The sequence below is a fragment of the Seriola lalandi genome, unplaced genomic scaffold (assembly GCF_002814215.2).
Source record: "Seriola lalandi dorsalis isolate HSWRI2012SDOR001 ecotype SW California unplaced genomic scaffold, Sedor1 jcf7180002054581, whole genome shotgun sequence".
NCBI classification, from domain to species: domain Eukaryota; kingdom Metazoa; phylum Chordata; class Actinopteri; order Carangiformes; family Carangidae; genus Seriola; species Seriola lalandi.
Genome location: NW_019525134.1, coordinates 1 through 24,420, shown reverse-complemented (window position 1 = coordinate 24,420; position 24,420 = coordinate 1). Strand labels below are relative to the sequence as shown.

At 38.1% G+C, this 24,420-nt stretch overlaps 1 protein-coding gene across 1 annotated transcript; it reads right to left on the bottom strand.

Annotated features, from left to right (window-relative positions):
• Positions 1-10,576: 10,576 nt before the first annotated feature.
• Positions 10,577-20,704, bottom strand: LOC111663885 (FMR1-interacting protein NUFIP2-like). Its single transcript, XM_023418261.2, is given in 5 exon segments — positions 10,577-15,423; positions 15,979-16,011; positions 16,843-16,950; positions 16,953-18,536; positions 20,277-20,704. Coding segments are annotated over 5 exon segments (1,926 nt in total). The 5' UTR covers positions 20,425-20,704; the 3' UTR covers positions 10,577-15,370.
• Between the last annotated feature and the right edge of the window lie 3,716 nt (positions 20,705-24,420).

Here is a 24,420-nt window from a genome sequence, read left to right as displayed (position 1 = left end):
AGTAGAGACACCATCAGAAAACATGGAGGTTTGTCTTTGATGTGTTTTGTCACAGTGAGATTAGCTCTTTCGCTGAGAGGGAGAATTTCACTTCAGGTACCAGAAACAAAAATCTGACTCTGTCGTGAAAATGAAGATGAATTAAGATTATACCAGTTTTCTAACTGAATTATTTCTTCTAAAGTGACTCTATGATGTTCTGTATATCTTGACCTGGTCACCTTAAATATAATATTGAATATGTAATGAGTTTAAATATCTGTGTGCATGTTTACTGTGATAGATTATGGCAGTTAAACATAATGTTACTGTTACACTGACACTCAGGGATCAGGTTTTAATGTGGGTGCTTGTCTAACAGTCCAACAGCTTCATCACTCATTCAGACAAGGTGATCTATAACGTGGACGGAGATCGATTCTGTTCCCAGCTCTGTCTCTCAGAGCCGAGGAGCAACAAGTTCAGACCACATCACTGAGGTTTTTCTACTCTGTAATGGTGTAATGAAACAATGATCATCCATCTGACAGTTTGGACCATTGTCTCGCTTCTTGTGTTTGACAGTGTGGAGCTCCAGTCATAAGGTATGTCCATAACACACAGACATGTCACAGACTGATGAGATGTATAAACAGGTTAAATACAGCTCATGTGTTCAGACAGTAAAACTGCCAGTTAGATGGTTTTGGATGCCGTGTAGTTTTACGTTTACTTTTGGTTAAATCACAATTTAGAATTCACTGTAAATTAACACTTATATTAGAAAATATATCATCTCTGTCTATTTAAATCCTAAAATGTACAGATGCAAAATTATTGTAAGCAAACTTAAAAAAGAGAAAAAATACAATATGTTTGAAAGGATTGAAAAATGTCTCCAGCAGAACTGCCTGGGTGTGTCCAGATCCCGGTCATTGTAATTAGCAGACAAATTCTTCAAACAGCTGATCCTGCCGGTGTCTGTGTTTTTAACTTACAGGCCTAACTGGCTGACCTTTCCAGTCCACCTGCCTTTAATTAAGTGCTAATTAAAAGTGCCATTATGATCAGAGAGCTCTGCACTCACTGTCTCTTAAATACGAGGCTTCAGGTCTTTGTGGAACACTGAGACAATCAGCATCATTATTGGAGCTAAATGTCAGATCACAGCAGAGAAGAGGAAGCTGCTATTAATCTGCGAAAGGAAAGTTTGTGTTAGAGTTGAAAGAGTGTGAGAAATATTTGAGCACGTGGAGCTATGCTATGCAAACGTGTCACCTGTATATGATATATGATGACATGTCACAGACAGGTCTTAGTCCGCTACAGTTTCCTCACTGAAGTTCAGGTAAAAACCTGTTCATTTCTTACATTTCTCTATTTGTAGAACACATCTTTAATATCTTGACATTTGACCTGAAAAGCTCAAACCAAGCCAACTTCTGACTGGCAGCACATACACACACACACACACACGCACACACAGTGATACATCAACGTTATAGGATGTATGTGTAGAGCGGCATGTCACCGGCTCATTTGATGGCTTCACCTCATACCAGTGGCTCTGTGTAAATTTCCCATGGGTCAGTGCTAACAGGCTGAATGTGACAGCTCTTGGCAAACACAAACAATCCTCAGTGTGCAGAAATGCCACTGTGAGGATGCAGCATGGCAACAACGGCTCCAGCCGCCGTGGAGGTGGAATGAAGAAGTGCTAGTTCAAGAGGCACACTGCCACCTCTGTGTGCCTGAGCAGCAGAGGACAGGGCTGAAGAATACCTGGCTTGTCATGCATATTCATGGTGTGATGTGGTGCTGCAGGAGACTCACATCCCCTCTCATCAGGACCCCTCAGGGCCCCTCTGCATTTATTAACGGTAATTAAGAGCTAGTCTCAGACGCTGGAATGTTTAATTGCCAATTACAGGTAGGTTAGATATAGATGAAAATGACAGCTATTTATATAAGCACATAAGCCTAAATAATCAAGCTGTGTTTATACCTTGAAAATGGGAATGAAATGAAAGGTTGGGAAGTGTCCAGGATCCTCACACAAGCCTCACATTGTAGGAATTCAAGTGCAATAATGAGCAATGTTCAGTGGATATGCCCTTAATTTTATGTGCATCACTAAATTATCTCCCTGCACAGCCATGTAATGGCTGCCCTTCTTTTGAAGCGGAAAATTTTTTTGACAGAGCTGTGTAATAGAGTCAATAGTTGATGGGAACACTGCGGTGGATGGGGAGATGAGGCACTCAGGTGGCTGTTTCCTCCCAGACTCCAGGCCTAATGTAGCCCTTGGCATGAAAATTGACGTGACATTGATGGGCACTCTCCCGCCAGCACGGAGTTCTGCGCCTGCACAGCCTTCCAATTCACTAATAATTGCTGATTAAAAACTAGTTAAGAGTCCATGAAAACTCAAATGTGGATTAACCAAATGACCTTCTGGGAATGGCAAGTAGTCTGCAGCCAAGAACCAGACAGCTTCCTCTAAGAAACTGGTCCCTTGATTGTTTTTGAGAAGGTGGGATAAGAAAGAAACAGGAGCGTGACACAATGGCGTTTCTGTCAGGAATGACTTTTATTTGTGTTGTATTTTTTTAGAAACTGATCTTGAGCTCATATAAGTGTTTCATCATATAATAGACACTGAGAAAATCTGCAACGAGTGATTTCTAAATGAATAACAGCCTTTTGATAGATTGTAGTTAATGAAATGCGTAAATTAATGTTTGTATCTACACGTTTCAATTATTTAATAAAATTATATTAGTTAATTTTCTATCTATCTATCTATCTATCTATCTATCTATCTATCTATCTATCTATCTATCTATCTATCTATCTATCTATCTATCTATCTATCTATCTATCTATCTATCTATCTCCAGCACTTTATGTTTTCTGGTTAAATGCAGAGTGGAAACTGTTTCATCTTTCTCAAATCAAAGTGATTATAGTCTCAATGATGTGTAAACTGTATGAAGCCAACAGCATGAACGAAGGCATGAGCGAACTGACTCTTCTCTCTCATTTCATCCACCAGATGAGGCGATGCATGTTTACAAAGGCCGTCAGTTTTGGCCTGATCTCAGCAGCTGTCTGTTCCCTGTCTTCATGGATCCGGTGCTCCAGACTCGATAGCTGGTGAGCAACAGACTGTAGACGCAGGTATGAGTGTCAATTATCACTGGAGGACAGAGCAGAAACACAAAAGTAAATGCCAAAGGGGGGAGTATTGGTGTAGATAGGATCATTACCCATAGATTAATGATGACTGGATGGATGCTGTTTTTAAAGCTTTACAGCCTGAAAAAAACATGAGCCCAGGTTTTCAGCCCAGACCTCCCTGTGCAGAGGAATCCCAAAACTATTATGACAGCAATTAAATTAATGGGATGATTTAGTTCATGTGTAGGTGGAAAGAGTGTTTACTGCCGAGGTCAAGTGGCCTGATAAATCTCATGTTGTTTTAGTAGAACACAGTCTGACAGAACATCTTACATCAGAACATTTAATACAATATCTTCATGCTGATTATTTTCCATCACAATACATTATTTTTCCTGTCTTCATGGTTCAGAACTCCACTTCAAAGATAGTAATTAGCTGTAAAAACACAAACTAAAAAGAAAAGCCTCGACTCAAGCACTGTTTGTGATATATTTTTTGAGAGGAGTTTCATACTGTATTTACAGGATTTGTCAATTTAAAAAACAAGTGTGAGGAACGGCAGCAGCTTCAACAAAGAGCCACATCAGAGCATGCTGAAATCCAGGTGTGAGGGAAAACAAAGCATATTCTTTGGTTAACGCTGCCACACAAACATTTTTCTTAGATAAAAGGTGATTTGTGTGAAATCTCAGGTGATTTGTCTCAATATCTGCTCATGATAGAAACACTGCAGATTCCCAAGGTCAAGGTCATTTGCACATCTCACCAGACAGACTTGATAAGCAGCTCACTAATGCAGTAATACATCAAGATACGTATACAGGTGTGTATGTGTAAAGAAAGTAATAAATGATACAAATAATCACCAAGCACATAAACTGCATAATGTTGAACAATATAAAAAAATATTGTGATGAAATACACCTAAACCTGTGCAAAGACACAATTAGATTCACTGTGGTTACAGTTTAACAGCAGCATGAAGGTTCAAACAGTTGATAGTTTTTTAAGTAGGTTTTCTTCTATTTTGTGGATTGTAAGAGCAGAAGGCTACAACAGCATGCTGTGTGTGTGTGTGTGTGTGTGTGTGTGTGTGTGTGTGTGTGTGTGTGTGTGTGTGTGTGTGTGTAGAAAATACATACCCTTATCAATCTCTGCACAATAACAGAAAACAATTTGCTAATGTTTTGAAAATAGCTTTCCCATCCCCTGCTCCAGCGTTGAGAGATGTATGCACAATTTCATAAACACAATCAGAGCGCTGAATGGCGGCACTGATATTCTGGGAAAAAAAAATCTCATTATTGTTCCTGAGCTATGAAAAAAGCAGTCAATGGCCCATATCACACAAAATACCCCCCCACCCCCTCCCCTCCATAACAGCCCACCAGCACACAAAGCTTAATTCCACCTAGCAGCAAACAATATGCAGCAGTTTGCAGAGAGAATATTACTGATGACCAACAGGAAGTCATCAGCAGGTCAACTGCTGCTGTTCACATCATGTGGAGACACTGTCTCATCATCTACTTTTTTTATATTTTATTGCAGCTGGATTTTCTCATGTCTGATTCCAATCATCTAAATGTGGATGTCTTTGGTGCAGAAGGACACACCTATGTCCCAGTACCTGTCTGTGCATATGGACGTCCAGTCCTTTATAACTGATGGAAGTTAACAGGAAATGAATGCACGGCCTTGTTACAGGTATAGTTCACTGATGAGCAGACCTAGGACTGCATCGTGGGTAATGTAGGCACCAGATTTTGACAGGAGGAGAATAAAAAAATTTTATGTAACGGCTAAATGTGAGTGCAACATCAAATCATTCTCAGAGTTATTACAGTTTGTCCTGAGGGAGACGTGAACATGTGTATGCTGCCAAATTTAATGGCAATCTATACAATGTTTGTTGAGTCATTTCATCCAACCACGTGAACCTCATGTTGTGAGAAAGGTATAGCTAATTTACCAACTGGAGAGGCCATGGCAGTTTTTATCCTCTAGGTGGCGTGCTTGTTGGCATCGCCCTTTGAAGTCAGTGCTGAGGTCAGACAGAGGAACTTCTCCCCACATGAAGCTCACCTCTGAGTAAGTGTCTATAACCCCATATTCAAAAATAAATTTGTAGCTTTCCCATACAAAATAAAACCATAGAAGAAAGGTTTATTTCTAAAACATAGAATTATAAAGAGAGCACTGTTAACACTGAAATATTAGCCATGTAGTTTAAACTGTGGCAGGTGCTTCAGTCTGACATTTGACGATTTAAGGTTTATGGTGATGATCACAGATCACTAAATGTCAGGGACCCTCTGGTCAGAGCTGATGAATTCATCCCCAAGAGCAGGAGATGCACTTGGATCATACACTGCTCCTGGTTTCTGTCAAGATTGAACAGCATCAAAATGTGTGAGAGCTTTCAATAGAATAAACTGACTATAAAACAGTTCTTGACCCGCACAACTGAGAAATGTCATATATCATGTTTCTGCTGTTGGAACTTATGAGACCAAACCTAAAGCAACAGAGACCAGGGATTATTGAACAATGTGGCACAAACATGAAGCTGATAACAGATGCACATTACACAATACTTCAGACGTAGGTTTGCATATGGACGGTAGGGACATGTACCCACCAATATTTTGGGAGGACAGAATTGTCCCTACAATTCGTTCACACTATGTCAGAGTGACGTCATATTAGATCATTCCACTGTGGCCTGTTAGAGGTTAGGTCTAGGTGAAGTTTATGCCTTACTATACCATGATTTATTAATGAGGCGGTGCAGTGATGCAGTGGTTAGGACTGACGCCTCACAGTGAAAAGGTTCAAACCCCAGGACTGGGGCCTTTTTTATGGTTTTCTATAATATAACTTTTTTATTACATATATACAATAAAGTTTTTATGCTTTATTATAATTTTAATTACTATGACCATTTTTGACATTTTATGCCTTACTGTATTTTGAAATTTTTTGACATTTTATGCCTTACTATACTATGTCATTTTCATGCCTTACTATACTATGACATTTCATGCCTTACTATACTATGAGATTTTATGCCTTACTATACTGTGACGATTTTTGACATTTTATGCCTTACTATACTATGAAATTTCATCTCTTACTTTACTGTGAAATTTCATCCCTTACTATACTATGACATTTTATGCCTTACTATACTGTGACATTTTAGGCCTTTACTATACTATGATGATTTTTGACATTTACATGCCTTACTGTAAAGACAAGCTGTAAAGACTGACAGTTACACCTTGAGGTGGACAAGCAGTCCACGCCTTTACTTTAAATAGTTTACCAACTTCTTTGTGTAAACGGTGTCACAGCTCTTGTCAATCAGATTAATTTGTCTTTTTAATATTGACATTTTATGCCTTACTATAGTATGATGATTTTTGACATTTTATGCTTTACTATACTATGAGGATTTTTGACATTTCATGCCTTACTGTACTATGACATTTTTTGACATTTGCATGCCTTACTATACTGTGACATTTTAGGCCTTTACTATACTATGACGATTTTTGACATTTTCATGCCTTACTAACTATATTATGACATTTTAATGCTGTACTTATACTATGATATTTTTTGACATTTTATGCCTTATGATACTATGACATTTTTTGAAAATTTCATACCTTACTATATACTATGACATGTTACACCTTACTATACTATGATGATTTTTGACATTTGCATGCCTTACTATACTTTGACATTTGCATGCCTTAGTATACTATGACATTTTATGTCTTACTATACTATGACATTTTTTGACATTTTATGCCTTGCTATACTATGACATTTTATGCCTTACTATACTATAACATTTTTTGACATTTTAATGCTTTACTATACTATGAAATGTTATGCCTTACTATACTGTGACGATTTTTGACATTTTATGTCTTATTACAATGACATTTCATCCCTTACTATATTATGACATTTCATCCCTTACTATACTGTGACATTTTATGCCTTTACTATACTATGGCAATTTTTGACATTTTCATCTCTTACTATACTATCACGATTTTTTACATTTTCATACCTTACTATACTATGAATTTTTTGACATTTTCATGCCTTACTATACTATGACATGTTATGCCTTAGTATACTATGACGATTTTTGACATTTTATGTCTTACTATACTATGTTGTATTCATGTCTTTATGCCTTACTATACTGCAACATTTTTATAACTTACTATAATATGTCGGTTTTACTTTGCTATGTCGTTTTTATGACTTGTACTATGATTTAATACACTATGATGTTTTTATGCCTTATTATACTATGACAATTTTTGACATTTTATGGCTTACTGTATTTTTACATTTTATGACATTTCATCCGTTACTATACTATGACATTTTATGCCTTACTATACAATGAAATTTCATTCCTTACTATTCTATGGTGATTTTTGACATTTTATGCCTTGCTATACTATGGTGATTTGATGCCTTACTATACTATCACAATTTTTGACATTTTCATGCCTTACAATACTATGACATTTTTTGACATTTTATGCCTTGCTATACCATGACATTTTATAACTTACTATACTATGGTTATTTTTGACATTTACATGCCTTACTATACTATGACATTTTAGGCCTTACTTTAGTGTGACATTTCATCCCTTACTATACTATGACATTTACATGCCTTGCTATACTATGACGATTTTTGACATTTTATGCCTTACTATACTATGACATTTCATGCCTTACTATACTATGAGATTTTATGCCTTACTATACTGTGATGACTTTTGACATTTCATGCCTTACTATACTATGAAATTTCATCCCTTACTTTACTGTGACATTTCATCCCTTACTATACTATGACACTTTATGCCTTACTATACTGTGACATTTTAGGCCTTTACTATACTATGATGATTTTTGACATTTACATGCTTTACTATACTATGACATTTTATGCCTTACTATACTATGACATTTTATATTTTACTATACTATGACGATTTTTGACATTTTCATGCCTTCTGATACAATGACATTTTTTGAAAATTTCATACTTTACTATACTATGAGGATTTTTGACATTTCATGCCTTACTGTACTATGACATTTTTTGACATTTGCATGCCTTACTATACTATAACATTTTATGCCTTACTATACTATGACATTTTATGCCTTTACTATACTGTGACATTTTAGGCCTTTACTATACTATGACGATTTTTGACATTTTCATGCCTTACTATATTATGACATTTAATGCCTTACTATACTATGACATTTGTTGACATTTTATGCCTTATTATACTATGGCGATTTGATGCCTTACTATACGATCACGATCTTTGACATTTTCATGTCTTACTTTACTATGATATTTTATGCCTTACTATACTATTATGATTTTTGACATTTTCATGCCTTTCTATACTGTGACATTTTTTAACATTTTCATCCCTTACTATACTATGATATTTTCATGCCTTACTATACTATGTTGTTTTTATGCCTTCTAATGTGTTGGCATGTTATGATGTTATATATGTACTTGCTTAACTATTCTGTACTTGAACTTTTACTTAGGTATAAGTTTGTGAATGCACATTGACTTCTAACAGAGTATTTATATTTTTGCTTCTACTAAAGTAAATGATGTGAATATTTTCACCAGTGACGACATCCACCACTCTGTTAATGTGTCATGGATCTACGTCATAGATGGAAATTCATTTACGGTGAAGTAAATATTATTTTTTGTATTTTTTATTAATAATGTTCGTTATTTCCATTGACAGTGGAAACTTGCTCAAAGTGAAATGAATCGGTCATTAAATGTGATTAAATCGTGGATTAAGGTAATGGACTGAATGAAGTGTGGCAGCACATATTGTATATTGTGTTCATGTTTTTCAGATTCTTCATCTTGCACCAGTGGCAGCAGAACAAATGTATTTTAATGGCAGATGATTCTGCAGCATCTTTTCCTTTTTGTAAAGATATTGTTTCCTTTGCTTGTCACAAAGTGCTTGTCCTTTCTGCAGCAGTGCTTAGAGTTCAGCATCTTGTTCAGAAACACCTGAGCAGAGATCAAACCTTTTAGTGACCTTCCATCACAGTGGACAATCTCTCTCCGGTGCACTAACCACCGAGCTGCATGTGTCCTCCATGAAGTACACAGTAATCAAGGTAAAATTGAGGGGGTGGCAGTAAACACTGGTTCAATTCTATGGACAGAGTGGAAAAGTGTGTGTGTGTGTGTGTGTGTGTGTGTGGTGAATATGCCACATGCAGTGTAAATTGGCAGCCAGTGTCCTCACAGTATCAATGCAGGATTTATAATGGTCACAAATACATATCTTTATCTATAATAAGGGATGAATGCAATAATTTTCAGGGTGTCATATGATAGAAGTGAACATTTAGCATCAGCTGTTTTACATTGTTACATTATGACAATTTTATTTTAGAAAACTGATGATATTGAAAATAAGGGAATATTAACACAATACAGTAAAATAAAATAAATATCAATATTATGTCATATTTAGATATAGTTCACAAGTTGGGAGACCAGATTCATTCTGAGCTGAGCTGTGATTTAACTGACATCAGTTCATGTATGCTACACTCTTCATCCACCAGGGGGCGTCTTGGAACAACACTGTTCACTGATGATACAAATCAATTTGCATTGAAAAAAGAATGCAATATTTTACATGTTTGGAGAAAATTAGAGGTTAGGACTGAATCATAGACTAAAGTGACTAAAACACACTGGTGGAGGAATAATAATGATCCTACTTAAGTAAAAGTGATAATGTAAAATACTATGTTACAAGTAAAAGTCAGTATTAAAGGTCCTCAGTATTTTCAGCTATATTAAAGCATCAAAAGTTCATATAGTTCACTGATGTATGTCTGTGTTAGTAACATAGTGTGAAAAATTTTGTTGAATTAGTATAGTAACTAGAAACAAAAACTATCAAATGTGGGAGTGAAAAGTACAATAAATGTTTAAATGACCATTAAATGGAAAAACTCAACTGGACTTGACTTCCACTACTGATATTAGGGCTTTAAGGTGGGTCCTGTTTTATCACCTATTGTTCTGACACAGCTCACCTGTAACCAGGTGATTTCACATCACAGCTGTAACAACTCATTCCTCCCTCAGGTTACATGACTGTGAGTACTTCAAGTTTTCAGTCTTATCTGTACTAGTCCCTGTGATGAAAATGATGTGTCATAGTAAACAAGTCAGTTTGAAATCTATGAAGAGGATCAGCAGCATCACTGTCAACACTTGTGCTACAAGCAACTCATTTTCAATTCACTGGTTCAAACCAGTAAAAACAACACACACAACACTGAATTCTTCATGAAAATTTGACATTTTAATGGAAACTAAAATTGTGAACACTGGAGTTTTCTTTTTTTTTTTTTTTATTGACTCTATTACATTGTTTGGAATTTGAGGGTTATTATCATGCTTTAAAAAAAGAACATTGTAATGTGACACTTCTGTTAAATTCAAAACAAAAATTAAATAATCAGACTGCTCACTTAAAAAGTCAACCTGTAAGACATCTGAGAAAACAAATGCTATTGCCTCTTATTTTAGGGGGGCACTAGGTGTAAAAGTGAGAAAAGAAGGAGCAGACTAAAAAAAAACAAAAAAAAACTACAACAGCCATTTGAGATGACGAACAAAACAAAAAGATGACTCGGCACAACATCATCACCTCCCTCTGAAGACACGTTGTTTTCTCCCCATGTGGAACCAGAAACACTGTACCTCAGGTGTCACTGAGTAAAACAACAAAAAGCCCCCTAAATTAAAACATTTCCACAAGAGGCAATGACAGTTTAAAGAGGGACAGTTTTTTTTTTTTTTTTTTTTTTTTTTTTTTAAGTCGAGCACAAACACCAAGTCCAGCATTTCCCATTAAAGACGACTGATTACTGGATGAAGAAGCAGCACTTTCGGTATTTGTTTTATCTTTTTAGATTTCTCCTCTCACACCGCTTAACACCACGCTCAAAGTGACATTCAGCTGCTACAGTAGTGACTTCACTAAAAACTCCTCCAAACCCAGCATGATGTCAGGAAGCTGGTTATGACATCATCAACAACGTCCCCATCTGTGCGTTTGCCATTCAGTAGCTGAATATCTGAGTAGTGTACCTTTGGCGAAAGCAGATTCAGAGTTGTTGAACTGCACATTAACCCCCCCCCCCCCCAAACATGATCAACAACACTACGACAAATAAAAATATATTAAGAGGAATTCTGGGACGCAGTGAATTTCAATGCTCATCATTCCATCACAACTATCTGAAGAAATGCATTAAAGTAATTTGTATAAAATCTGCTGGAAAAGAGTAACTTGAAATATATTAACACTGGTGCTGTTGGGGAGAAAATGGGTTTTACATCAGCCTTAATCAATAACTAAATCATCTACTACTCATCAGAAATGAGACATCTTGATTCTGTATCATTGTTTCCTTTTAGACTCATCCTACTTGTGCATCTATGGATAAATTAGGTTATAATTCAAAAATAAAATGTTTTTAAAACATATGTTAAAACATTAATTTGTTAAATCAATTCAAATTAATTATGTGACATGAACTAGACAATGGACTGGCATGAGTATACGCCAGTGAGCGTCTGTCATCCATCCCAGTCAAACTGATTTTGGCTTCAGGTCACACTTCTGAACAAAAGCCACAAAAATTTTAAAACACACAAAACGCTCGTCGCTCTCAGCTGCATCCACGTCACTTAAACAACAAAGTAGGATTAGCTGTGAGAAAACTTTAACAGCAAATGTTACAAAAAAGAAGAACAAAAAAATGGCACGGATATATGCTGGAAGCTGATTTTAAACAATCAAAATTGCTGTAAAAGTATATTTTTTCACACAGGCACCTGAACATGATACAACGGGAGAGGGAAGGGTGGGGGACAGGGGTTCAAAATATATGAAGAACTTGCATATAATAGGAAGAACTCGCTATGCACACACACACACAAAAAAACAAAACGAGGCCAAACTCGCCACTCAACCTGGAGCCCTGCTTTAGCGTCCTTGAGGTGATTGCACATCCTGAGGGGGTGAGGGTATAAACTCCTCATGACCAGGCTACTCTTTCTCCACTCACCCCCTTCCCCCTGTCACTGATTAAAACATCTACTCAGCTTCAAGAACCTGTTTTTGGTTTGCAGGCTACAATGCTAATAGTTCTGTCTTTATAAATGCATATTCAGCGTAGCCTTTTCGCTGTATTAAGTGCTTGAAATAGAGGAGCCTTGGGGTGGGAGGATGGGAGATTCTCTTTTTTCCCTGTACCAGGTCCATCCTCTCAAAAAACAACACAAAAATATTTCAAAAATTGTAAAAATCATTGTAAGACTACAGTAACATCACAGACGATTCATCGCGATCACCCTGTTTTACAATTAGAAGCTTACAGATGCATCACTGTCCACTGATAATGCTTTCAGCCTGAAAAATTTGGCATTAACTGCATGGTAACCTGATTATATCACTTGGTCTATGGATTATGGGCAGTCAGAAGAAATTAAACTGCAGGTTTTGTAACTTTATGCCAGATTAAACGTCAATTTCCAACAAGCACAGAAAAACACAAAAGTCTAAATGCTAATGGGAAATATCTCCTCAAATACCCTTGCGTCCTCTTCAACCAAATCCCGACACAATTGTTCTTATTCAGAGGGCAGCATCTGATAATACACTCATCCATCATACACTATACAGTGGAAGCCAAACAAAGCATTTGAAACACCAGAGAGCTGATGGTGATTAGACATGGAAGTTAAATGTCAACTTTTACAAAAACACGACTTTCTCTCTGCTCATGGGTCCTCATCAGGACACAGTAGAAACAAGTGTACTTGAAAGCTTATTCCCAGATTGTAGCCACCCCATAAAAACACCACTGATGTTCAGCAATAATAAAATTAAGAGGCGCTTCACTATGAACACATGGGGAAGAAAATGAACCACCAAAGATCAAAGATTACAGCCTAGTATACATTGAAAACAGCGCATGGAGCAATGTGCTTATTTCTTTTCTTTTTTTTTCTTTTTTCTTTTTTTCTTTTTTTTTTAAAAAGGGGAAATTAACATTTTAGAGCCCAACATGATCAATGACAGCACCTTGCATGTCATGAGTGTTTTCCTCAAAAGTAATTATTTGGTGTTTTGTCACAACATCATATGAGACTCTATGTAATAGGACTCCAATTCAACGGTTCCAATTTTGAGAACATTACATGACAGGGACCATTTGGCAAAAACAATATTTAACATAGTCATGGCTTTATCGACACTACCTGAGTTACATTTAATAATTCTGTATTTATCAACTTTTTTCTGAAAAGTAACAGCCCAAAGCCATTCTTTCAAGGAGTATTTCTTGTCAGTACATATAGATCTCTCTAGTAATTAAAGATAAAAGCAATTAGTTTACATAAAGTGCTATTAATCCACACATTAACCAAATCATATCTTCTAGAGCAAAGAAACCTGGACAGTTCCTTTATGTTGAATAAACCAATCCTGATTTGGAGATGGTGATGAAAGTGATGTCACAGCTGGCCAGTTAGCAGTTAGCAATTTTGGGCTCCACGGACTTAATTAGATCTTTCAACATGAAAAAAACAAAAATAAAATAAAATAAAATAAATCACTTGTGCAATAAAGTGAAAATGCACCTTAAACATTTTGAACAAACAAATGAACTGCAGGCCACACCAGAACCTTGGGTGATGATTTTGTAGCTCCATATAACCCATTTCTCTCGTTGCATGGATCACATGGTGTTATTGCACACTGGTTTGCAAAGGTTATCCACAGTAAAACGTAAGAGTACAACTCATCTTCACATTTCAACATAGTTTGACAAAGTGGCTAGTCTGGGGAACCTAGATTAGTATTGTTGTTGTGTTACTGTAATCTTTGTGTGGCGATGAACAGTGACCTCTGACTCATTCATTTCCACCAGTAAACATGCAGGAAATACAATGCCATAAGACCGAAAAGTAAAGACAAAATGCTGAGTCAGGGAAAATAAAGAATCCCTAGTCATTAAATGCAACATGTTCCTTTGACAAGAGGAGTAGAACGAGACAGAAATGCAGGCAAAATAATCTGTATGGACGTCCTGAGCCTTGCTGCTGAACAAACAGCACAAAACACAGGAGACCTCATTGGAAGAAATGTCTCTTACTTTAGTTTGTCCCTCAGTTTCTTCTTAAGGTCAAAAGTCATGAATCTGAATTTAAGAACAGTATGCACTGACCTGATAACAATCTACATGAAATGTATGAAAAGCTTAGAGATTCAAAGGTTTTTTTAACGGAGACCTGATTTTAAAATCTTTAGCAAAACCTGCAATAAACAATAAAATGAAGGGGCAACACTTTCCCTCAAACTGGGCACTTGTGTACCTGTGCTCTGGGGTCATACTGCAGTGCAGATAACACTCATGTTAGGTCAGACCAAACGGTATGAAAGAAAAAGTATTTCATTTCTGGGCTCTGATTTAAGACAAGGTTCTCCCTTCCTGGATGGGGCCTCACCTGTGAGCTTCCACTTCACTTTCACTTACAGTTTAACTCCAAAGATCCTTCTTCGAGGCATTCTCTGCAGTGTGTTCTCCTCTCATTCACCATGAATTCAAGCTTGCACATAGATGTGTATGTATAACGTCTAACATATCTACAATGAACTCATTTGAATGCGTGAAGAACGACAATGACTGAGGCATCCCATAGTCAGACTGACGGCTGCCGCAGTTCAACGGGATAAAGGCTGAGGGAGGCGCAGTCATAGACACCTTCCTTTGTTGAACTCCCGAACATCATGAGACAAACAGCTTAAAGTTGCAAGTGTCCATTCATCATGTTGGAGAGGCACCGATCAGCTCCTTTAATGTCCCTCCAGAGTGAGTGTGTTTGTCTGATGCCCCCAAAGAAGTCTGTTACTCCACCCGAGACTCCAAGGAAAATCTGTCATGCTAAACTATCAATGTTTTCACAGTTGTCACTTTATCTATCCAACAGGATTTATGATTTCCAAGGTAGATAACTGCAGCACCCAGAAGAGAAGAAGGTAAGTACTGTAGACCATCTACCTCACTGATCAGGTCCGTCCTTGGCTTCATCATAAACCACTACTCTTTTTGGATCTACAGCGGAGGAGAGAGACAGGAGGTTCAGTTACTGACGATGAGGTAATTTATTGACTCAATCGCAATATTACAATATATTATTTAGGCAAACCTTCTTTTGTTAAATAACAGCAACAACACCAACACCGGTGTCGAACACAAAAAAAAAAAAAAAAAAACTCAGCCCTTGTATTCATGGAATATTTAATTGTAGCTTGTGTTGGATCCACCAGCTGTACGTCACACTCAGTAACTTCACTGCAGTGTCTGTCGGTGACTACCTTGAGTCTGTTGTTCTGTCTTTGAAGGACTTACTGAACAGCTGTCTGTTCTCTAGAGACACGTCAGAGGCTTTAACGCAGTGCTCATATCTGTCCTCAGAGTTACAGCAAGATGTTTGGTAAAGAAGCTTCAGGTTGTTTCTGAGCAGGTTTCCAGTATTTATGAACTGACGTGATATATTCAAAACTTTTATAATATGTTCTTACATAGATCCAATTCTTGTTGACAAAACTGAACTGTCTAAACACTTCTAAAAATGGATGTTAGGAAAAAGTAACAGGCTCAATTTACCTTGTTTTTGTATGTTGAATATGGATTCCATTTCTGTTGAAGAAAAACAAAATGATTATGCATTAATGACCTGCATTAATTGATCATGAACAATTATTTTCAGAAAATCCAATACTGATCACTCAAAAAAAAAAAATATATATATATATGTAAACATAATTTATTCTTTCTTCATTCTTTCTTTCATTGGGTATATCAAATCTCCTGAGTCATGACTGGTTAAAGTTATAATCCTTAAGATTTTCATTTAAAAAAAACAAAAACAATAAACATTGTTTTTGTTACTGCTGATTTTTAATGTATTTATATTAATGGTAAAATACTTTCACTCTGTCAAATCAGAGCTGTTGATGGCTAGTGCTAATGCAAACCAAACGCTTCACATTGAACACTGCTGACACACGGGGTGGCTGTTATTGTGAAGCACTGACTAAAGACAAGATATATAGCAACAATAATAACAACATAATAATAAATTTGTCACTGAGGTTTGCACTAATACATGATTGTTCGTGGGTCATGTTCTGGTGGGGGTGGTGAGGGTGTTCCTGGCCAATGTGAATTTTTCCTGTGTCATGTTGATTGACTTATTGCCAAACAAAAATTAATAAATACTGAATTATTTTACACACCTCCAACTTCGGTCATGTGACAATGCATTGCTCAGCATGAAGTCGTAATGACTGACTGACTTCTTTAATAAAATGTTTTTTTTAAGTTTGATTTTTGCACTGTAAACAGACCAGTTGTTCTTCTGTTGTATTTCTGACTAAACAACCTCAGGTGTCACTTAAGGAATGAAAACTTAAAGATTAAAACTTCAATGTTTAGACAAATTAATTTGATAAACAAAGTTAAAGTTACCTTTAGTGTGATAAGTGACAGCAGCTTTAACATCAAAGGAGCCCCAGCTACACCTTCTGCCAATGTCTTTAGAGTGGGCCTGTTCTTTAGATGAGCCAAACAGCAAAGGGTTAGCTGGCCCTGCGCAGGCTTAGCACCGTTGTCTTTACTGGGGGCCGGCGTAGCAGAACCTGCACCCTTGGCCTCAACTTTTGTCTTTTCCTGGCCACATGGCTGCAGCTTGTTCTCCTCCTCACTCATCACACAAGCAGGAGAACAAGTATTAGACACATTGCAGGGGGCACAAGTCCTTTTCTCAGGGTCTTGAGCCAAAGTGCCAGGCTCTAAGAATGACGGGCTAATGTCAAAGCAGGGCTGCGCAGCCTTGGCTGCAACAGCCTGACACTCACTTTGAGGTGTGACCACAGTAGTTTTGTCCTCTGCAGGTACCTGTCCACTTCCTCCTTCTGGCCCCAAGTTGGGCTCATTGATGAAGGAAAGCCCCCACTGATTATGGAAGATGTCTCCCAAGGCTTTCTGATTTGTCTGAGCAGCCGGTGGGTCGAGGTGACGAGCACTGGGGAGCACAGGTTGCATATTTAAAGGGTAAATTAAAAGAGTACACTTTCTATGCTCATATGCTTCTCCGTCTACAGGACTGGTTGTAGAGCTACAGTTACTTTCCAAAGGAGATGCTACATTCTCGCCACTTGGGATAGATGGGGCTGGTGGAATACTACTAGCAGCATGAGCAAAGAAGGTACCCACTGACGGGCAGCCGTTTCCATTTCCAGAAACAGGACCATTAGTAAAGCTAGCTGAGGTGATAGTTTTCATAGCAGACATAGGGACCTGTGACAGTCTAACAGGAGGAGGCAGTGCCTCTCCTCCACCTTGAGCTACTTTGTTGAGGTTCTCTTTTACTTTACTTGCATAACTGATCTTGGGAACAATTTTAGCACTGCTATTGTCCACAGGAAATACTGGAGGGGGCTTGAATAAAGTCCAGGAGTCCTCTTTTGAAGGTGAGGAAAGCTTGGCTTTGTGCCTTTCCTCAGTCTTTTTACCGAAGATGCCAACTGTTTTGCCATCAGAGCTTTTCCTCTGAGATTCACCCATTGTAGCCTCTGACGCAACAGCCCGTCTAGCTGCTGACTGAGCTTCTACTTTATGGGTGGCTCTAAAGCCATCGAGTCTGGAAGTCACCCCCTTGTCAGTCGTCTCAAGATTAAAAGCCCCAGCCTCCTGTGTAGTGTTGCCCTGCTGCATGTCTTTCTCCTTGTCTCTCATCACATTATCAGTGTTCTTGGCGTTGTTACATCTGGCCTTGCGTTTCTTTGGAGTAGTATATCCACCTTCAGAACCGCTTCCATCATTGTCCTTGCTAGAATAGCCATTTGTAATTAAGCCACAGTTTACGACGCCATTTTGAAGCAACACAGAGTCTTTCTTATCCAAAGGTTGGCCCTCATGATGATTCAAATCCAGGGCCTTTTCCTTGTCATTCTTAAGGTCCATATTCTTCTTATGGTCCAGTCCTTTGCTGCTCACTCTTGGAACAGTTGTGTACAGCTTTTGTGTTGACTTCTGCTTCACATTTGTATTACTTGTGTGTCTGTTACCATTGCTGTTAAGGGGATGTGACATACCAGCAGTATCAGACAGGTGTGTATTCTTCTCCCCCTCCTCGTCACTGATGTTTACTTTTTTATTGCCTGAAAGGGGAAACAAAATCAGTTTATGCTGAAATGATGGAACATCTCAGCCAATCTGTGAAACGTCCTTGTAGAACTGCTGGACATTTTACAAAAGACTGCTTCAATTAATTTTCCCTTTCCCACTTATGGAAAATAAAATATATATTTAGAGAATTTGCAATAAGTAACTTTTGGGTACTCTACTCAATGTTTGATAAAGTATTTATAATGCAGTAATGAGTAACACAGGACCGGAGCTGGAACTGGTGTTTCCTATGCAAACCAGAAAGATGCAGTATAAGTTTGATAACAATTCACTTGCTGTTCACAGTAACTTTATTCTGAAAACAATCACAGTAGTTAATGTTGTTATAAGAGCTTTCAATTGTAAATTGATATTGTTGTCCAACAGGTGAGACAAGGACAGACGATCAGACAAGAGAATAAAATACCTGGGCCATTGTCAGTTAATGGTTGTGGTGTTGCCTGAAAATAAACCCCCTAACTCATCCAACGATGAGCTGGTGCTCACTGTATTTAAGGTGTCATGGAGATGTGATGTATTTCTTATAACTGCATACTGGGCTGTTCGTTGATTAGCTTTCTGGAGAATACCTGATATGACATCAAAGACCAGTTGTTGCCAGGTGTAAAAAAGAGGGCTAAGCTGCATTTATAAATACATTTTGACTGGCAGTGAACTATAAAGAGGTCTATGCAGTGAGACATGAGAACTGCTGTGTCAACGTGGGATTTTCCCATTCAGTGTTACTGCCCCTCATGTCTGTGGGCCACAGCACACTCTGCACACAGCTCGGTTCACTTTAGTTTACAGAACTGGTTTCACAGACGTGACAGCTGCGAGCAAAACAAGGTCGATTGTTACAGTATGTGTTCAGAGCAGCAAACCAGGGCTTTATCAAGTGGTCATAATGAAGCTGCTGCGTGGCTTCACGTTAACTGGTCAACATGCAACAGGCCTGTCAGAGATGGCTAGCGTTAGCTAATGTCAACTAACCAGCGGCTCGCTCGGTATTAACACGCCCTGGCACCAATACGTGGTTATGACATAAGATAGCCACCCAACCCCCGCAACCAAAGTACGTTTAAAAACGACCACTACATGCCAGTACTGCAACGCGCAGTGGTTTGACGGAGATTCCTTACTAGCCAGTAACAGATGATAGCATTAGCTAGCAGTGATATTCTAACATGGCCGACAGGAAACGGCAGCTCAGAACATTCCAGTGGAGCCGGCTCGTTTTCCTAAACTGGACACAGGCATGCTGAAATGAATAAGAGAAAGCTTCGACTATTGTTGGAGACGATACACCGTGCACATATAACAGGTGACGCGTTTACAATACACGGTGACCCAGCGTGATTCTCTGAAAAGATTTAGTTACGTTAGCAGAAGAGAAATGGGTGGTGAAACCGGCGCACAAGGTCAATCCCCGATATGTCAAACCACCACCAGCGACAACTGTCACGCAACGTCAGCTAGCCAACTAGCTAACTTGACGGTTAGTTTGCTGTCCCACAGTAGCCAACTGTCGGTGTAACCAGCCAGCTGCTCGCCAGTTGTAATGTCTCTTAAAATATTGCGGCCAACAGCTTATAGTATGCAGTAACAGCTAGCGAACAGGCTAAGCCCTCAATCACGATGCTGTTCACATTAGTTAGCAAATGCTAGTCGACTCGTTGACATTAGCTGACTAAGGCTAGCTAGCGTTAGCTAACTTTTCCGGATGGCCCAACCTGTTTTCTTCGTCTGCGTTTCCTGATGCTGGCGCTGGAAGTGGCTCTGATCATGTTTTAGACAAGTTGTATGTTGAATAGAGTTTCTGTCCTCTCCGTGGTGGTGGTACTGTCTGTCTTGTGCCCGATCTTTGGGCTGTTCCTCCATTGAAGTGTAGAATGTCGGACTTGCTCAGCCAGTGTGTTAGCTCAGTGGGTAAGTAGAGAGCGGTCCAATCACTACCAGTGTAAAACGGAAGCTATTTGAAGCCTGTGTAAACGTCAGCAGTAAACGTCTAAAAATGGCACTGTTTTGGGTGGTCACCGCCACTAAATTCAGTTCCAGTCTTTGTGTTGAGACGTGCAGGGAACATTATCCAGGACTTTCCACTTCTCAGCAGATGTTTAAACTGAGATTTCACCTTAAATAACGGACAAGCGATATTAAAAAATGTGTTCAGGGTGGGCAGTAACGGGGTGGGGTTCGTGTATGATCTAAAATCATATGACCGGAGGCTCTGCCACGTCTCCAGCCGGTGGACACACTTTGGTGAAGGGTCCCGGGGAGACCAACCCCACTCCCAAAATGGAAAACCAACTTAATGCAAATTCACTACCTCTGTCCTCAAACATTCCCAATTAACTTGTTAGTGTATAACCATGTCTCGAATGAGAAAATATAAAAAATAGAGCCATGTTCCTGTTGTTTGTTTGTTTGTTTGCTGCATTTGTGCCAAAATGAGCAAAAATAAAAGACTATAATCAGTAAGGGTGCACACATAGATAAGCAATGTGCAATATGCACAACACAATATGTGAAACACTTTTGCACACTGCATAATTATATATCAGTGTTGTGTGATATATTTTATATGCTATGCATCTTTCTTGCTCATATAGAATTGAGCCATCTTACATGTAAGAAAACAGCCAGGGTTCTGATCAACCGCTTCCTGCATACAAAAGACATGGAGAGAGTCACTTGGAAAGTATTCCACCATCACAAAACACAAATAGACAATGAATGTATCTAATGTGCAAATATTTTAGCACTTATCCTCAGTGAGTATTTGCATCACCCTGTTATATAACACGTTGATCTGGCTTAATTGCTTGTGTTTGACAAGTCAAACAGAGAGTTAATATGTACTACTAGGGTTTGAGTTGGATTACAGTAACTAACTCACATTGTGTGACAGCCATAGTCTAGGCTGACATTAAATTCAAAGTCTCACTCAAAAATGGAAAAAATAAAATAAAAATAAGAGCAGTTATTATATTAGACATTTCAAATTAAAATCTTGTGCAAGTAAGAAATTGTCTTGTACTGTCCTGTATGTAATCTTGACTTTGTGGGTAAGTGTGACAGTGTAAATTGTTCACATGGGACATAAAAGAACCAGCAGCTCCCTCTGGTGGCCAGAGATCCAGACTTTGACTCAGAGGTTGTGATGTATAGATGTGACAAACTGTCTTCAAGAGTTTCTGTCCTTGTCTTTGGTGTGGATAAAGTTCTGGTTTTGTCCATTCCTGCTGTGTGAAGACAAGTTTAATGTATCAGATCTAATGATTAAGATAAAGTATTTTGTCTTTTTTAAAGATACATTTTATTACATGGGACAGTTTCTTTAATAATGTATGTTTTTCACAGTTCTTAGAAAAAAGAAAAATCCCTTTACTGCTATAGAGAACCCAGCGCAGCCTTTACTATATGCAGCCGTGTTCTTCCCACTGTATATGCATGTGAATACTGCCATTTAAATGAAATATTGATATGACAGCTTCATTTTATGACAAGATTTATTTTAAAAATGAGACGAGCTCTCTAGAGACGGACCAAGTCTTCAGTGATGTGCAAACAGAAATGCTAATCCAACAATATGTTAAAACCTCATGTGTGAGGTACTGAGCTTCAGTCATGGGAACAACTCAGACACAGCTATCAGTGGCATTTTGCACATTTACCACATAAAAGTAGAGTGAAGATTAAGAATAACCTTGACTGAGAAAAGTATTAGAGGGACTGGTTGGACACTTCAGGCCTCAGAGAAAGACACAGTTTGAAATGTTAAATATCAGAGTGTGAACATTTAGTGAAATCCTTGCATTTGCAGAGAAGAATAAAACACATTTGGTCATATTACATATGAGGGTTAAAATGAACAGATACACTACGATGCATTCAGCATTTCAAATTAAAGCATTTCTTTATTGTATATTGACCAAAGACCAGGGAGTTTCAGTTTGTTTCTTATAGTAAAATTAACATAGAAAATGTATTCTCAGTGTAAAACATAGCATAACCTTAATAAGCCATTCCCACTACCCAGCAAACTGAATTCAACCTCATTGCTGAAATGATATATTTAATATGAAGATATCTACTGATTTAATTTGAATGGAAACTAATTGGAATACTGCACCACTCTCCAGAACATACAGTATCATCTAATATTATTTCATCAATTAAATTAATTTGTTACTGTTGTTGAAGGGTTGACTATTGATGATATAAATCTCTGGACAATATGCAAGTTTGAAACTGAAGGCTTGATCTGATGGCTGAAATGGAGTGATAAATAAAAGGCTAAGTGAGTGCCATGTCAATATATCAGTACACAGTGATGTCTAAAAATCTTTCCTTTCCTTCTTTACACACTGAGGGCCTTAATTTAGATTTGAAACACATTTCAACAACAGATTTTCCTGGTCTATATTACGGATATGTTTCCTTTTAGGCGCTTCAAAATTTAATTGAACTGATAGATATTATTTTACATAAAATAGTCATGTTGTAAAAAATAGCATTCAGTCCTAAAAGATTGCAGCTGACAAAGAAACAAAGTATTTTAGATGAACGTATTTCCCAGGTCTATAAAGCGCAAAGGTGAGAAACACAACAGTTGTTTCAAAGTGTAATTCCCACTTATATGATAAATGTGATATATGTTTTGTCTCTGTGATATGAAACCTATGGCTCAGGACACTGTTGACCAGAGACAGTAGTACACCAGTAAAAAGTAGTGCTGCAATCTGAATACATGTGCACATACAGAATACAGGTGATATAAAGACGTGACTGCACACTGACGTGTACCATATATATATATATATATATATATAGTACAGGCCAAAAGTTTGGACACACCTTATTTAAAATTCATGACTATTTACATTGTAGATTCTCACTGAAGGCATCAAAACTATGAATGAACACATGTGGAATTATGTACTTCACAAAAAAGTGTGAATTAACTCTTAACTCTTAAATAGGTCTTATAGTTTAGATTCCTCAAAGTAGCCACCCTTTGCTTTTTTGATAGCACTGCAAACCCTTGGTGTTCTCTCAATGAGCTTCATGAGGTAGTCACCTGAAATGGTTTTCACTTAACAGGTGTGCCTTGTCAGGGTTAATTAGTGGAATTTCTTGCCTTATTAAAGGGGTTGGGACCATCAGTTGTGTTGTGCAGAAGTCAGGTTGATACACAACTGTTAGAATTCATATTATGGCACGAACCAATCAGCTAAGTAAAGAAAAACGAGTGGCCATCATTACTTTAAGAAATGAAGGTCAGTCAGTCCGGAAAATTGCAAAAACTTTGAATGTGTCCCCAAGTGCAGTCGCAAAAACCATCAAGGGCTACAACGAAACTGGCTCACATGAGGACCACCCCAGGAAAGGAAGACCAAGAGTCACCTCTGCTGCTGAGGATAAGTTCATCCGAGTCACCAGCCTCAGAAATCGCAAGTTAACAGCAGCTCAGATAAGAGACCAGATGAATGCCACACAGAGTTCTAGCAGCAGACACATCTCTAGAACAACTGTTAAGAGGAGACTGCATGAATCAGGCCTTCATGGTCAAATAGCTGCTAGGAAACCACTGCTAAGGAGAGGCAACAAGCAGAAGAGATTTGTTTGGGCCAAGAAACACAAGGAATGAACATTAGACCAGTGGGAATCTGTGCTTTGGTCTGATGAGTCCAAATTTGAGATCTTTGGTTCCAACCGCCGTGTCTTTGTGTGACGCAGAAAAGGTGAACGGATGGATTCTACATGCCTGGTTCCCACCGTGAAGCATGGAGGAGGAGGCGAGATGGTGTGGGCTTTGCTGGTGACACTGTTAGGGATTTATTCAAAATTGAAGGCATACTGAACCAGCATGGC